The following is a 13,396-nucleotide window of genomic DNA, read 5'->3' on the forward strand; positions in this document are numbered from 1 at the left end:
TGAGTTAAAGTTGGGAGAGGGAATGTCAACAACAATCAAAATATTAGACATTTACTATGTGCCAAGTGCTTCCTAAGCAGAGGAAACAGAGAAATGCAAAAAACAACACCTGCTCTCAAGGAGTTCACAGGAATATACACAATGTAACAGAGGAGATAATATGCAAACAGTTTTGTACAAACAAGACATAGGCAATATAACTATGACATAGAGATATTTTCTTGAAAACAATTTACATTAATTCACAAATATGAATTAGTAACCTTATATAATGCAACAAAATAAAAAAGAATATCAAAATATCAAAGAATCAAACCCCATCATTATAAAGTTGAGGAAACTCAAACTAATAGCAAGTTTTACATAATAGTTTTGCAGTTTCATATGCAATAATCCTTTTTTATTGGTAAGATGTTATGGAAATGTTTATTTTATTTTTAATTTATGAAATAAAACAATTTTTAAAAAACCGAAAGGAAAATAAACCAAAAAACTCCCAATGTACCCAAGATTAAAAAAAAAAAAAAAAAAAAAAAAAAAAAAAAGTAAAAAATGGCCAAACCAGAATTGGAACTCAAACCTCATCTGTTAATTTAATGCTTTTCTACATTTATTACATAATGTTTGGTTTCAGATCAATCTGGGCTTAGTTACTTCCAGGAAGAAAAGGATGCAAAATATCACTACCACACAGATTTGCTATGAGAGTTAGCTTTTCCAAATTTTCTTTCTTTCTTTCAACAAAATTGATTTAGGGTGGTAGAGGGAGGGAGAGGAACAAGGAAGAAGTAGGATATTATAAAATTGGACATGTCTATGGTGGTATAAAAAGGTGGTAAAACAACTCTGAAAAACTAAACTCAAATCAGTGTAGTGGCCAGTCATGATTCCACAAGGAAATCATAAAGAAATCTGTTACCTATCTCCAAACAAAGAAGAGATGATCCTAAGATACAGAATGAGACATGAGTATTGTGAAAATGTATTTTGCTCAATTCTGTTTGTTACTTGGTTTTTTAAAATTTTCTCTCTATAGTTGGGAAGTGAGGAAAGATCAGAGGAAAAGAACAGAAATGCTCAATAACTAAAAAAAAAAAACAAAAAAACACAAACCCAAATAATTTTAAATGGCTTAATAAAAAGGCATCAATATTTTTTTTAAAAAGAAAGAAAATAGTGTGGGACATTTATCACACAAATTCAAGGGAAAATTTTCTCTTTGGTCTTGGAAAAAATCTTGATTTCAACTTAGGGCAAATATCACTGGTAGGGCTATTCTAGAGCAGGAATCTTAATTTTTAAAGTAGTTACAGTAATGTCTTTTGTTTTTATATATCAGTAATTCTGGGTGGCCTTCACCCTGTATGTACCCGGCCACCATTACTCCCATTCCATTTTCAAAGGAGTCTTCTTTTGTAACAAAGAAATAAATCAATTAATCAAGATCAATCTGACCCAGAAAGACAAAGCAATTTCCTGTCCCTTCATTCTTCTTAAAGACCAAGGAGGATATTACATTGCATAGGACTTCTAAGTTCATTGTATGTCACATTTTCCCTTTGAATAAGTTTCTACAAGTCTTCCTGTGTTTCTTGAACCCACTTACCGAGATATTTTAAAATATCCTTTCCACAAGAACATGAAGATTACTTACCTTGTGACGAGAAACCAAGCCATCTTTGCAAAGTCTGGAGAAAGTCTCATGTATGTCTTAATGTGAGGCATGGCATTGGTACGACCCGAGGTCTCTGCTGACCATTTGCTGGACAAAGGAAAAATGTACATTAGTTTTCCATCAACCAATGTCAAACTGGCTTTGCTCTCAATGTCAGAAATACATGACAATGTGAATTGAGTAATACAGACTCACTCTGCGCATAATGACAGCAATGGACTAGGTCATTTCTAATGTCTCCTTCAGGCTGAAATTGCAATGAATTTAAGAAACCTTGACAAACTACTACAATTTAGAGCTTGGTGTCACAGAATGAGATCAAAATTTTCAATGTTCATAATAAAATATGATGAATGAAAAAAGCCCAAGAATACTAAAATTATGCCATTGGGTCATAGTTTCAAAATATTTCTATAAATCATTCTCTCCCCCTCCCCCAATGTTTAGTGAACTTGAAGGAAAACATACTATTCTGTTTACTCCAATAATAAAAAATCCCTAACCTATTTTTCAGGACATCTAGTACACAATGACAAATGATGACTAGAATGGGAAGCCTGAGAAGCTGCAGATATTAAAATGTATGCTAAAAATCATCAGTTTATATGAATAATTTAAAATTCAGTTAATCTGCCAACATCTTAAAGTGGATACCATGTAACACACATGTTATCATAAAGAACTTAACAATTGATAATAATCTTGCATTCTTATCTTGACAACTGAGTAAAATGAGGCTCAGAAGCAATTTTGTGTATCACCAATTTCTAAAAATTTTTTCAATAATATATTAGTCTTCCAAATACACGTAAAGATAACTTTCAACATTCAATTTCATAAAACTTTGTGTTCCAAATTTTTCTCCTTTCTCACTTCCCCATGACAGCAAACTATCTAATATAGGTTAAATATATACAATACTTTTTAAACGTATTTTCAAGAAAAACTTCAAAAAGGGGGGGAAAAATCATAAAAAAATCCACATTCAGTCTCCATAACTCTCTCTCTGAATGTGGCTGGCATTTTCCATGCCAAATCTACTGGAATTTCCTTGAATCACCACATTGCTAAGAAGACTCAAGTCCATCAGAGTTGATCATCACATAATTTTGCTGTTACTATATTCAATATTCTATTGATTCTGTTTATTTTCTTTAGCATCAGTTCATGCAAGTCTTTCCAGAATTTTCTGAATTCAGCTTGCTCAATATTTCTTCCAGAGCAATGATATTCTATTACCTTTATATATCATAATTTATTCATTTTCCCCAACTGATAGCCATCCACTCAATTTCCTGTTCCTTGCCATTACAATTTTTGCACACATGGGTCCTTTTCCTTTCTTTATATTCTCTTTGGGATACAGATCCAGTAAAAGCACTACAGGATAAAAGGGTATGCAGTGATTTATAGCCCTTTGGTCATAGTTCCAAATTGTTCTCCAGAATGGTGGGGGTTCAGTTCATAATTCCACCAACAATGTATTAGTGTTGCAGTTTTCCCATACTCCTCCAACATGTATCATTATCTTTTCCAGTTAGTCAATCTGAGAGGTGTGATGTGGTACCTGAGAGTTATTTTAATTTACATTTCTCTACTCAATACTGATTTTAGAGCATTTTTTCACATAATTAGAAATGGCTTTAATTTCTTTATGTGAAAATTATCTGTTCATATCTTTTGACCATTCATCCACCGAGGAATGACATATACTTATAAATATGAATTGGTTCTTTATAAATTTTAAAAATTAAGCCTTTCCTCAGAAACACTGACTGTAAAATTTTTTCCTCAACTTTCTGCTTCCCTTCTAATCCTGCCCACAATGGCTTTGTATTAATTTAATGTAATCAAAATTATCCATTTTGCATTTCATAATGTTTTCTAATTCTTCTTTGGCCATAAATTCCTCTTTTTTCTACAAATCTGACAAGTAGACTATCCCTTGCTCTACTAATTTGCTGATAGTATCACCCGTTATGTCTAAATCATGAACTGATTTTGACATTATAGGGGATTAAATGTTGATCATTGAGACTTAGAGAAGTTAACAAAGTTGCTCAAAATTCCACAGGTATTTGGTACTTTTCACTATCAACTTTTGTATAGTGTACAAAAAGGGGAAAATAATTATTGTCATGGAAGACAAGAGTACTGTTGGTTTAAAGTCATAACAGCAAGCATTTACATGCGATCTTTGGGTTTGAAAAATGATACTTTAATTTATTCTTATAACAACACTGGGAGGTTTAAATTATAAGCTAATTTGCTTTTGTTATGGGGGAAAACAAAGGAAGAAATTATAAGAAATACCACCTTATAAAACATTATAAAGAGTAGATTCAGTTGAACTGCACTTGGGAAAATGTATAGCACTATTGGTTTTGCAAAACTGTTATTTTTCCAACAATGTGGTATTGGCCACAAATCAAAGAAGGCAATCGGAAGACACATGATGGGTGTAAATTCTCTGCAATATGTTGCCAACAAGGCCTTACAGTCAAAAATAGCATATAATATACATATGACTGCAAGAAAAAGATAGGATAGTTAAGTAGCAAGAAGAGAAAAAATATATACAACCTAGTGATCAATAGAATCCATGAGCTATGAAAAGATCTAATGGAAAGTTATTAATGTACTAGCTGGGTGCTTTATAAAAGACTCAAAGACATGAGGATGAGAAGGCAGGGGTGAACTGAAAACTTTTAATAGTGAAAGGATTATCCACAGGGATGTGATGGGACAGAGTCCACTGTCCTAAAAGTCTCACCTTCTACAGAAAGCTTTCTTTCCTTCATCTTCTATTTATCCTATATATAATTTATTTATATAGATTTGTTTGCAAGTTGTCTCCCCCACTAGACTGTAAGACCTTTGAGGACTGGGACTGGCTTTCACCTTTTGGTATTCTTAGCACTTAGCATAGTGCCTGGCACATAGTAGACACATAATAAATGTTTATTGATTTTCTTGTGTACAACGGTTCCAAACTTATATGGCATTTCCTTTAATTATCCTTTTGTACAACTATTTAAATTTTTGCTAATAAAAACACATCTTCCTCTGAACCAAGGAACACATAACATGATGTGACAGAATACAACCAGCCCAATCCCACAGGGTTTGAAATCTCTATTCTAGAATGAGCAGCTGATGAACTCTTTTAAAAGTCAAAACTAATAGTTTTGCAAATGGGTAAGAGGTATTTTAATTATAAGGGATTAAAATGCTGCTTTATTTATATTACATGCCAGGATATCCAATATGACTGATGTCCAATCTCAGTGTTCTTTAAAATATGCCCCGCCCCCACCAATATTTAAATTAACTACCTTCTCCTTAACAGGGGAAAAGCTATCTTCTTGACTTTCTCCAGAATTTTTAAAAAATTCTTTTATTTTGTTATTTTAGTAGTCAAATAAAGAAAAAAGACAAAAAAATCATTATAATTGTATGCTGCATATTCTATTTTTGAAAAGTAGTATAAGAGAGAGAATTCTGAATTTGTAATTAGAAAAGCACAGGTAGAACTCCTGTCTTTGACATTTACTTGTGATGGAAGCATGGGGCAAGTCACTGTCTTCCTACATCTCACTCTATCTTGCCACAAGGCTTTAGTGAGGCTCAATATACTGTCCTTAAGGTAATTTGCATACTTCAGAATGCTACTTAATTGTCAATTGTTGTCATCATCTTTAACATCGACAAATATCATAAAACTGGTACTTACTGAAAATAGGAATGGAGCCAGAGTTGTTTCTCTGCAGTCTGTAAACTGTATGGAAGAGAGCCACCAGCTTTTAAGACAAGCAGAAGACAAAATAGGTTAGAAAATGCTTCAAGAGAACTTTCTAAAAAGTAGCAAGCCAGGTAGAAGAGTCCTTGAAAAAAATTTCAGTAAACCACCAATAAGTAGATTTTTAAAAATACTATCTTCATTAACTTTGTAAAATCTTTCTTTGAAAAAATAATTGTCCAAGCCCTACAACTAAGGTTTCTTTTCCTGGAAAAGAACATTAAGCAACACATACTTGCCACAGGGCAATGAAAGGCTTGAAAATATTGAAAAGAATCAGAATATAGTGAACCTACACTGGAATTGGAATTAGAGCAAATTAGATTTGAATTTAGACTTTGTAACTCAGTAGCTTCCTATATGATGTTGAGTAAATTATTTAAATTCTCTGGATATCAGTTTTCTCATCTATAAAGGTACTTTCTAACTTTTATGATTCTGAATTAAAGAATAGTGTAGTTTAGTAGAAGATTAGTTCTGAATTACGCATTCAGAAGTCAAGAGTTCTATTCTATCTCTTGTCTACTACCAACTAGTCAGTTATCCTATGTAAGTAACTTCTCATTGAAGCTCAGTTTTCCTATCTTTACAATGGGGATTAGATGGTCTTCAAGTGCCTTTTCAAATCTAAAATTATATTACTGTGCAGAATATGACCCAAACAACTAGGTTCTTAAATATAAGAGGGGGGGAGTTATAATTATATAAATTAAACCCAAGAAAAATTTTCATTTAGCAATAATGAGGTTTTTTTTTAAACTAGAAAAAACTGGAAAATAATAATTCTTGACATTTATGTTTTTCTTTAAATGTTTTAGAAATTTATAGACACATCAATAACACATAATATATACACAAATCAACAATTGTGATAAGGATCAATGAGTTGAATGTGTATTATGTATGTATTGCATATGTGAGTTTGTGTGTCTATGAATTCTGCAAACATTTAAAGAACATAAATATCAAATATTAATATCTGGAAGTAAGATTTTTGGATTTCCCCCCAAAAGACACCTGTTTAATGAAACTTTTAGCTGATAATTGATTGAATTATATGATATGAAGCAACATACCTAGGTTTAATAGCTAAAAGTGACATAAGAAAGACAGGAAGCCAAGTCATCTTCTAAAGGCAATGCTTTTTCCACCACTCTATCTTTCCCAAATACAGATATGGTTTGAGATGAAATTATAGCTTGAAGTTAATTAAATTATCTCCACAAAAAAGGAGAAAGAGTTTGAAATTTAGCTCACTATGGCTAGAAAATTCATAACTAGAATTTTTAAAAGGGTATAATCTGTCTCTTGCTTTACAAAACTAAACACATTAGTAGCATCTGTACTAGTTTTAAAAAACAGCTTTATCTAAAATATAATATTCTTCATTAAAAGTGAATTTTTAAAGAACATAACAGATGATAGACTATGTTCAAAGCACAAAAAAATATGCCTCTTCCCATTCTCCCCAAACCCCAATATTATTTCCTGAAGTCTCATTGAAATTATCTGAGCTTTATTACTTAGATGAGACATATTAATAAGTTGTTATTCAGTCATTTCAGTCTTTTCTTTGTGACCCCATTTAAGGTTCCTTCTCTCCTCAGCTTCCCATCCCCCCTCCCTGGGGCTCCTTGGAAAAGATACTGAAATGATTTGCTATTTCTTTCTGTAGTTCATTTTACAAATGAGGAAACTGAGTTAAACAGGGGTTAAGTGACTTGCCCAGGGTCATACAGCTACTAAGTGTCTAATGTCACATTTGAACTCAAATCTTTCTTAGTCCAGGCCTGACACCCTATCCACTGTATCACCTAGCTGCCCTACTTTACTAAGTTCTTTATTTCAAAATAGCCTTCTAACAAATTTATGTTACTTGTCAAAAACAAATCAATCACAGAGGCTAAATGTTGGAAGGGACACCTCAGTATCTATCTGATCCAACCAACATCTGCCTCCCCCAAATTCTACTACAACATTTTCTTTTTTTTCTACAACATTTTCAACAAAGATCATCCAGTCTCATATTTACTACTTTTAGCTAAAGGAACTCCATGCTCTCCTAAGAGAGGTATATTAGGAACTTTTTACTCACAATAAACTTTAAATTAACTATACTACAACTTCCCAATAGTTTTCTGAACTGTTTAACTAGTTGACTAGTCTTGCCCTCTGGAGCCAAGCTAACCGCCTTTACAACCTTCAAATACCTGAGGATCAGCTAACATATCTTCCCCCCAGTCTTTTCTTCTACAGATGAAATATTCCCAATACCTTTAACTAATGATCCTCCTCTAACTAAAAATTAAATAATTTTATCTAAAATATTATTTTATGTTCAACATATATAGTCTCATATACAATAGGCATCGGACATTTTTTAATTGAATTGTTTATATGTTCCATGTTTATATGATAGTTTACAAATGGCAGAAATAACATATAACCTTATATACAATAAACAATAAATATCTGTTGGAACTGAATCTTGTTTAATGGTGTTGAAGGAGCTCTCTGTATGAATCTTATTCCAGCTTTCCAATGTCCTTCCCTAAATGAAATGCCCATAGATAAATAATATTCTGTAGTCTGACCAGGGCAGAATATCAAGGGATTAGCAATTCTCTCATTCTGAACACTAAGTGTCTCTTAATGAAGTCTAACATCATTATGGCTTTTTGGGTTGCCATATCTTAAAGCTGACTCACGCTAAGTTGGAACTATACTTTAAGCCTTAGGTCTTTTTCCAGTTATTAAGTCACATTTTTTCCTTTCTTATACTGATGAAATTAATTTATTTTTAAAAATCAGAGCATAAGGCTTTATTTTCACTCTATTAAATAATGTTATTTTAGACAAGGCCCATCATTTTAGTCTATAGAGATTGTTCTGGATCTGAAACTATCATCCAATGCAAACATATCCCTTTTCCCCATTTACTGTGCCATTTGATAATTTCTCAAGTTCATCATTTGTTCATTAGTCATTGACAAGAAGAAAAAAACAACCCAGTAACCAAATTATTATTAATCTATACAATTAAGACATTTTATAAACTAAAAAATGATATATAAACACAAACTATTTATTAAATTTAGTGGGGAGGTATATATTTGGAAATTAATGTGAAGTAAAAACAAAAAGTATCAATAAAAATAGAGAGACAAGCATGCAGAGAGATGACCTTGTAATTTGAAAAACCTGGGTTCCTCACCTTTAAATTTTAAATTAAACTCATTAAGTTTAATGGGGGAAAACCACATTAACAATTACATATAAACAAGATAAGAAAGGATAAATAGGGAATAATCTTCAAGGGAAGTACTAAGACTGAAGTGGTCTGGGAAAAGCTTCTAGAAGAAGATGGAGCATTAGCTTCTTTAAATCATATGAGCTATGTGATCCCAGGCAAGTCATTTAACCTTTCAAATTCTGAGGCAACTAAGATTATTCATTGCATAAAAGGTAGATTATAGGGAGGAACTTTCTCATGCAGAAATTCCCTTGACCAGTGAAATCAAAGGCCTAGTCCCTATCAGTATCAATAAAACCTCTCTAATCAGATTTTTATTAATACTCAGCAGCCACAATATTTTTAAATGACTGCCCTACCTACAGCCAGGTTCTAAATTAGGGAGAAGGGAGAGACCAAAAAAAAAAAGCCTTGATTAAAAATAATTTTACTTGTAATCCTTCACCTTCCCCCTGAAGACCCATATTTCTACTTTTCCTTTTTTGTATGTGTAGAATGCATAAAACTACAAAATAGGTCCTGAATCAGTATAGCAAAGGAAAATCTGTTCTTTAATTTGGATATCACTTAAATTTAGACTTTATAGGCAGGAAACAAAAGTGCTAATGGTGAGGAATCAAACGACTATTGGGATAGGAGCTAGACCTGTCATTCTGACATATTTCAGGTGAGGAAATTCCCTTCATGAACCCAGATCAGTACATTCTCTCTCTTTATCTTAAAGACTGAGATTTGCTTAAAGTAATTAAAGGTTAAGGAACTTGCCAGGGTTCACACAGCCACTACACATCAGCTCAAGTCATTCTTGAACCCATGTCTTCTGGTTCCATGGTTGTGTCTCTTATACACTATATAATGCTAATTCTTCACGTTCCAAAGAGTCTCTAATGAAGATTAAAGACACCCTCCCATGATTCCCTTCTCCTCCCACCACTCTCCTCAACTTCTATGAAGACCTTAACATTGTTCTAAATTAGAAGCCATTCTTGCAAATTATCTTATTCAAAACCACCACCAATAAAGCACTAATGATTTACCAGGATATCCTTCCAAACTGTTCCGGACATTCTCCACCGTGGGATAAATCTAAACAAGGAAAGAAACAAAATTGAGAATATAACAAGTAAAAAAAAAAATGATCTTCTTTCACTAAGGCAAACTTCTTCATGGGTACAATTGATTCCCAATCTCTCCTTTCTCCAAGGCCTTAATATTCTCTCTTTTGCATCTTCAATCTCTCTCTCCATCCTTTCATCTACAAATATGGCCCAGTTTCTCCTATCTTTCAGGTTGCTTACTGCTCTGAACACCACTATCATTCTCCAAGTCAAAAGCCAGTGATCACCTTAGACTCCCCTTTATCTCTCATCCTTCTCCTCTCTTCAGTTATGTGATGTAATAAAGAGTATGAGATCTGAAGGGAGGTGAATTTTTGTTGCAACGGCCATGATTCTAGTGTGTGACCCTGAACAAATCACCTCACCCTTCCATTTAAGGGATATAACGGATATAAACAGATGTGCAAACCATTAAGCACTCTGTGAAAGAGAGTTTCCATAATTATTTTAATGTTCTTATTCCACCTTTCAATTTCACTGCATTCCTCCTACCCACCAATAAATCTTAACTCCTAATAAATCTTGCCTAAATGATGGAGGTATTCCCTGCATTCAGTCTCAGTTTCTCCAATCATTAGTCAATGAGACAACCAGTAATTACTAAGGGTCTGTTATATGCTAGGCATTAGGCTAAGTGCTGTGGATACAAAGGAAAAAGAAAACAAAAAAAATGAGAATTCCTGTTCTCAATAAATTTAATGGGGGAAACAATTACAAACAAACAAGATCAGAGGGGATACAGATAGTCTCCTAGGGAAGGCACTAAGACTGAAGTGACCTGGGAAAAGCTCCTTGAAGAAAATGGAGCATTAGCCGACTCTTGGAGGGAGCCAGGAGGGGGAGATAAAGAGGGAAGAGATTTGCAGGGAGGGGAACAGCCAGTGAAAACTCTCAAGGGTGGAAAATGACAGCTGAATAGCAAAAAGGTTAGTGTCACTAGACCATGAGAATAGGACGCAAAGGGGAGCAATCTTATTGAATGGCTGTGATCATGTCATTCCTTTACTCAACATTTATTATATGTTCCTACTCCCCTTCATGTTACCTTAAAGTTTACTCTAGCTCTTGTCTACCATCAAATTTTTGGCTTACCAGAGACCACTAAGTGAGCCAGTAGATGGAGCGCCAGGTCAGGAGTCAGGAAGACTCAATTCTGGGAGTTCAAATATGACCTCAGACACTTACTAGTTGGGTAATCAACTGGGTGAGTCACTTAACCCTGTTTGATTCAGTTTCCTCATCTGTAAAATGGGCACAATTGCATCACCTACCCAGCAACTTGAGAGGATCAAATGAGATGATATATGTACAGCATTTACTAGAGTACCTGACATTCGCTAGGTGCTAGATAAATGCTTTTTCTCTTCCTCCTCTCTGCATTCTGTTCCCCAATCGTGGAAAGTACCGCCTTCATAATTCTGCCTGTTGGAGTGGCCTTCCAAGGCTAAACGCAAACATGGTATCTTCCATGACATCTGTTTGATCCTCCCAAGTAGAAATAAAATTCTACCACCTTTGGTTTCTCATATCATTCTGTTTGCTGTTCTCCTATTCTCATTCTGTATTTTAGCTGAGTACATTCTCCAACTAGATTATGATCATTTTTTATTATTCTCTGTGGCTCCCACAAAACTTGGCACAGGCCCCTGCAAATATTTAAATAGGCACTCAATGAATCTTCATTGAACTGAACGTCAAAAAATTAGAAATCTAACATTTTTAAAAAGCATGAATTATTCCAATGATATAAACCAATTAGTTTCACACAAAAGAAAGCTTCATAAAAACTTAATATTTAGCCTTTTAAAGTTTTGCAAAAAGCTATTCAAACAATAAAGGCCTATCTTACCAAAAATGCACAAGTTTGGTAACAAGTTTATAAGAAACTGAAAAAAGGTGAGGAAAAAACCACTTATATGACCTTAGATTTGATTACTCCTTAAATTAACATTAAATAAATGGAGAATTAATTACTAACCTATAATTCTCTAAATATTTAATATCACTCATGGTGACTCAGAAAAAAGCTGCAACTGAATCAAAGTAATGAGCTAGTCTGTGATGTAACAGTAGTCCTCTAATCAGCATATTCTTAATATTAGCAGAATCACAATCAAAAATAGCATTCACATGTTATATACTTAGCCTGTTATGCCTACAGAGCACATTGTGTATCATTCTAAGTCTATATAATGTTAGAGCTTAACAGGATCTTGAAGAATGTGAAGTTCAACCCTTTTATAATTCAAATGAAAAAACAAAACAAACAAACAAAAAAAAAAAAACAAGCCCCCAATAATCCCAGAAGGTAAGAACTTAATGAAATTAAGTTACTACAACTTCCATTTTACAACCAAGAAAAGGTGAAGGGGAAGAAGACAATAAGCATTTATTAAGCATCCATTATGTACCAAGTGCTTTACTAGTATCACATTCATTTAGTTTTCACAATAACCCTGGGAAGTGGATGCTATTTTTATATCCATATGATAGGTTGGGGAAACTAAGGCAAATTAAAGTGTCTTATACTTTACATCTAGTGCATGTCTGAGGTCAATTTTGAAGTCAAGTCTTCTTAACTCTAGGACCAGTGTTTTTTAATCATTGTACCATCTAGCTGAGTAAAGTGAGTCAACCAAGATCACCCAGTTTCAGAGACATGACCCTAATCCAAATCTTCAGCCTTTGAAGACTATGACTCTTTCAAGTATAAGACTTGTCTCTAGATGGTGATGAAAAGTTACAGTCTCCACTCAAATCCCTGAATAAATGCACCCATCAAACTTTCTTAGAATCAAAGAGTTTGAGCCATAAGGGACCTTAAAAGGTCATCTTCCTTTCACAGATTGACAAACCAAGTCTCAAAGAGATTAACTAACTTTGGCTACAGTCACACCAATAGTGATAAACAACTGACTTAGGACAAGGACCCATGTTCTTTTTTTGTCGCACTGAATATGTAAAAATGTATCAAGTGGATGCAGAAAGATACTTACCAAATGGAGAGGGACATTATGCTGTCCTTGATTCTTTCCATGATTTCCTAGAATCACCAGGCTATCTTTAAACTCAGAACATAGCCATTTAGACTCATCCACTCCCAAGGAGCCAATGCTTGAAAACTGGCCTACAACGGGCCAAGACTGTTGCTCGGGTATCATTGAAGTGTGTTCTTTCAGAAGCTGTGAGAGGAGAAAGTTATTATTATGCATCATAAATTCAAATAACCCAGGACAAAAATGGAGTCATCTTTGGAGAGATCTTTATCTCAAATTCCCAAGTTTTGGAAAAAAGAAAATTTTAAAACCTTATGAATTTTAATTTCTTGAAAAAAAATTTCAAACAAAAGTTTGCTCCACCCCCCCCCGTGTGATTATTCTTCTTCCTAAACTTTTATTTTTAGCACTAATTTTTAAAAATATTAATTCTAAATATTCTTCTTCTCTCAAATCCCTATCCCCATCTATTGAGAAGGTAAGGATTCTGATAACAATTATGCACCTAAAGTCATATTAAACATTTCCATGTTAGCCTTACTACCTGCTCCTTGG

General features: G+C 33.6%; 1 protein-coding gene across 7 annotated transcripts in view; it reads right to left on the reverse strand.

Annotated features, from left to right (window-relative positions):
• TDP1 (tyrosyl-DNA phosphodiesterase 1) overlaps positions 1 to 13,396 on the reverse strand; it is a 145,442-nt gene that overhangs the window by 76,021 nt on the left and 56,025 nt on the right. For all 7 annotated transcript variants that reach the window (XM_074289744.1, XM_074289746.1, XM_074289751.1 and 4 more), the window contains 4 exons: positions 12,842 to 13,027; positions 9,765 to 9,813; positions 5,409 to 5,475; positions 1,655 to 1,762 (listed from right to left, as the gene is read on the reverse strand). In XM_074289744.1, the coding sequence (XP_074145845.1) occupies positions 1,655 to 1,762; positions 5,409 to 5,475; positions 9,765 to 9,813; positions 12,842 to 13,027 (410 nt within the window). The remainder of the gene's footprint in view (positions 1 to 1,654; positions 1,763 to 5,408; positions 5,476 to 9,764; positions 9,814 to 12,841; positions 13,028 to 13,396) is intronic.

This window comes from Sminthopsis crassicaudata, chromosome 2 (genome assembly GCF_048593235.1).
Source record: "Sminthopsis crassicaudata isolate SCR6 chromosome 2, ASM4859323v1, whole genome shotgun sequence".
Lineage (NCBI taxonomy): Eukaryota > Metazoa > Chordata > Mammalia > Dasyuromorphia > Dasyuridae > Sminthopsis > Sminthopsis crassicaudata.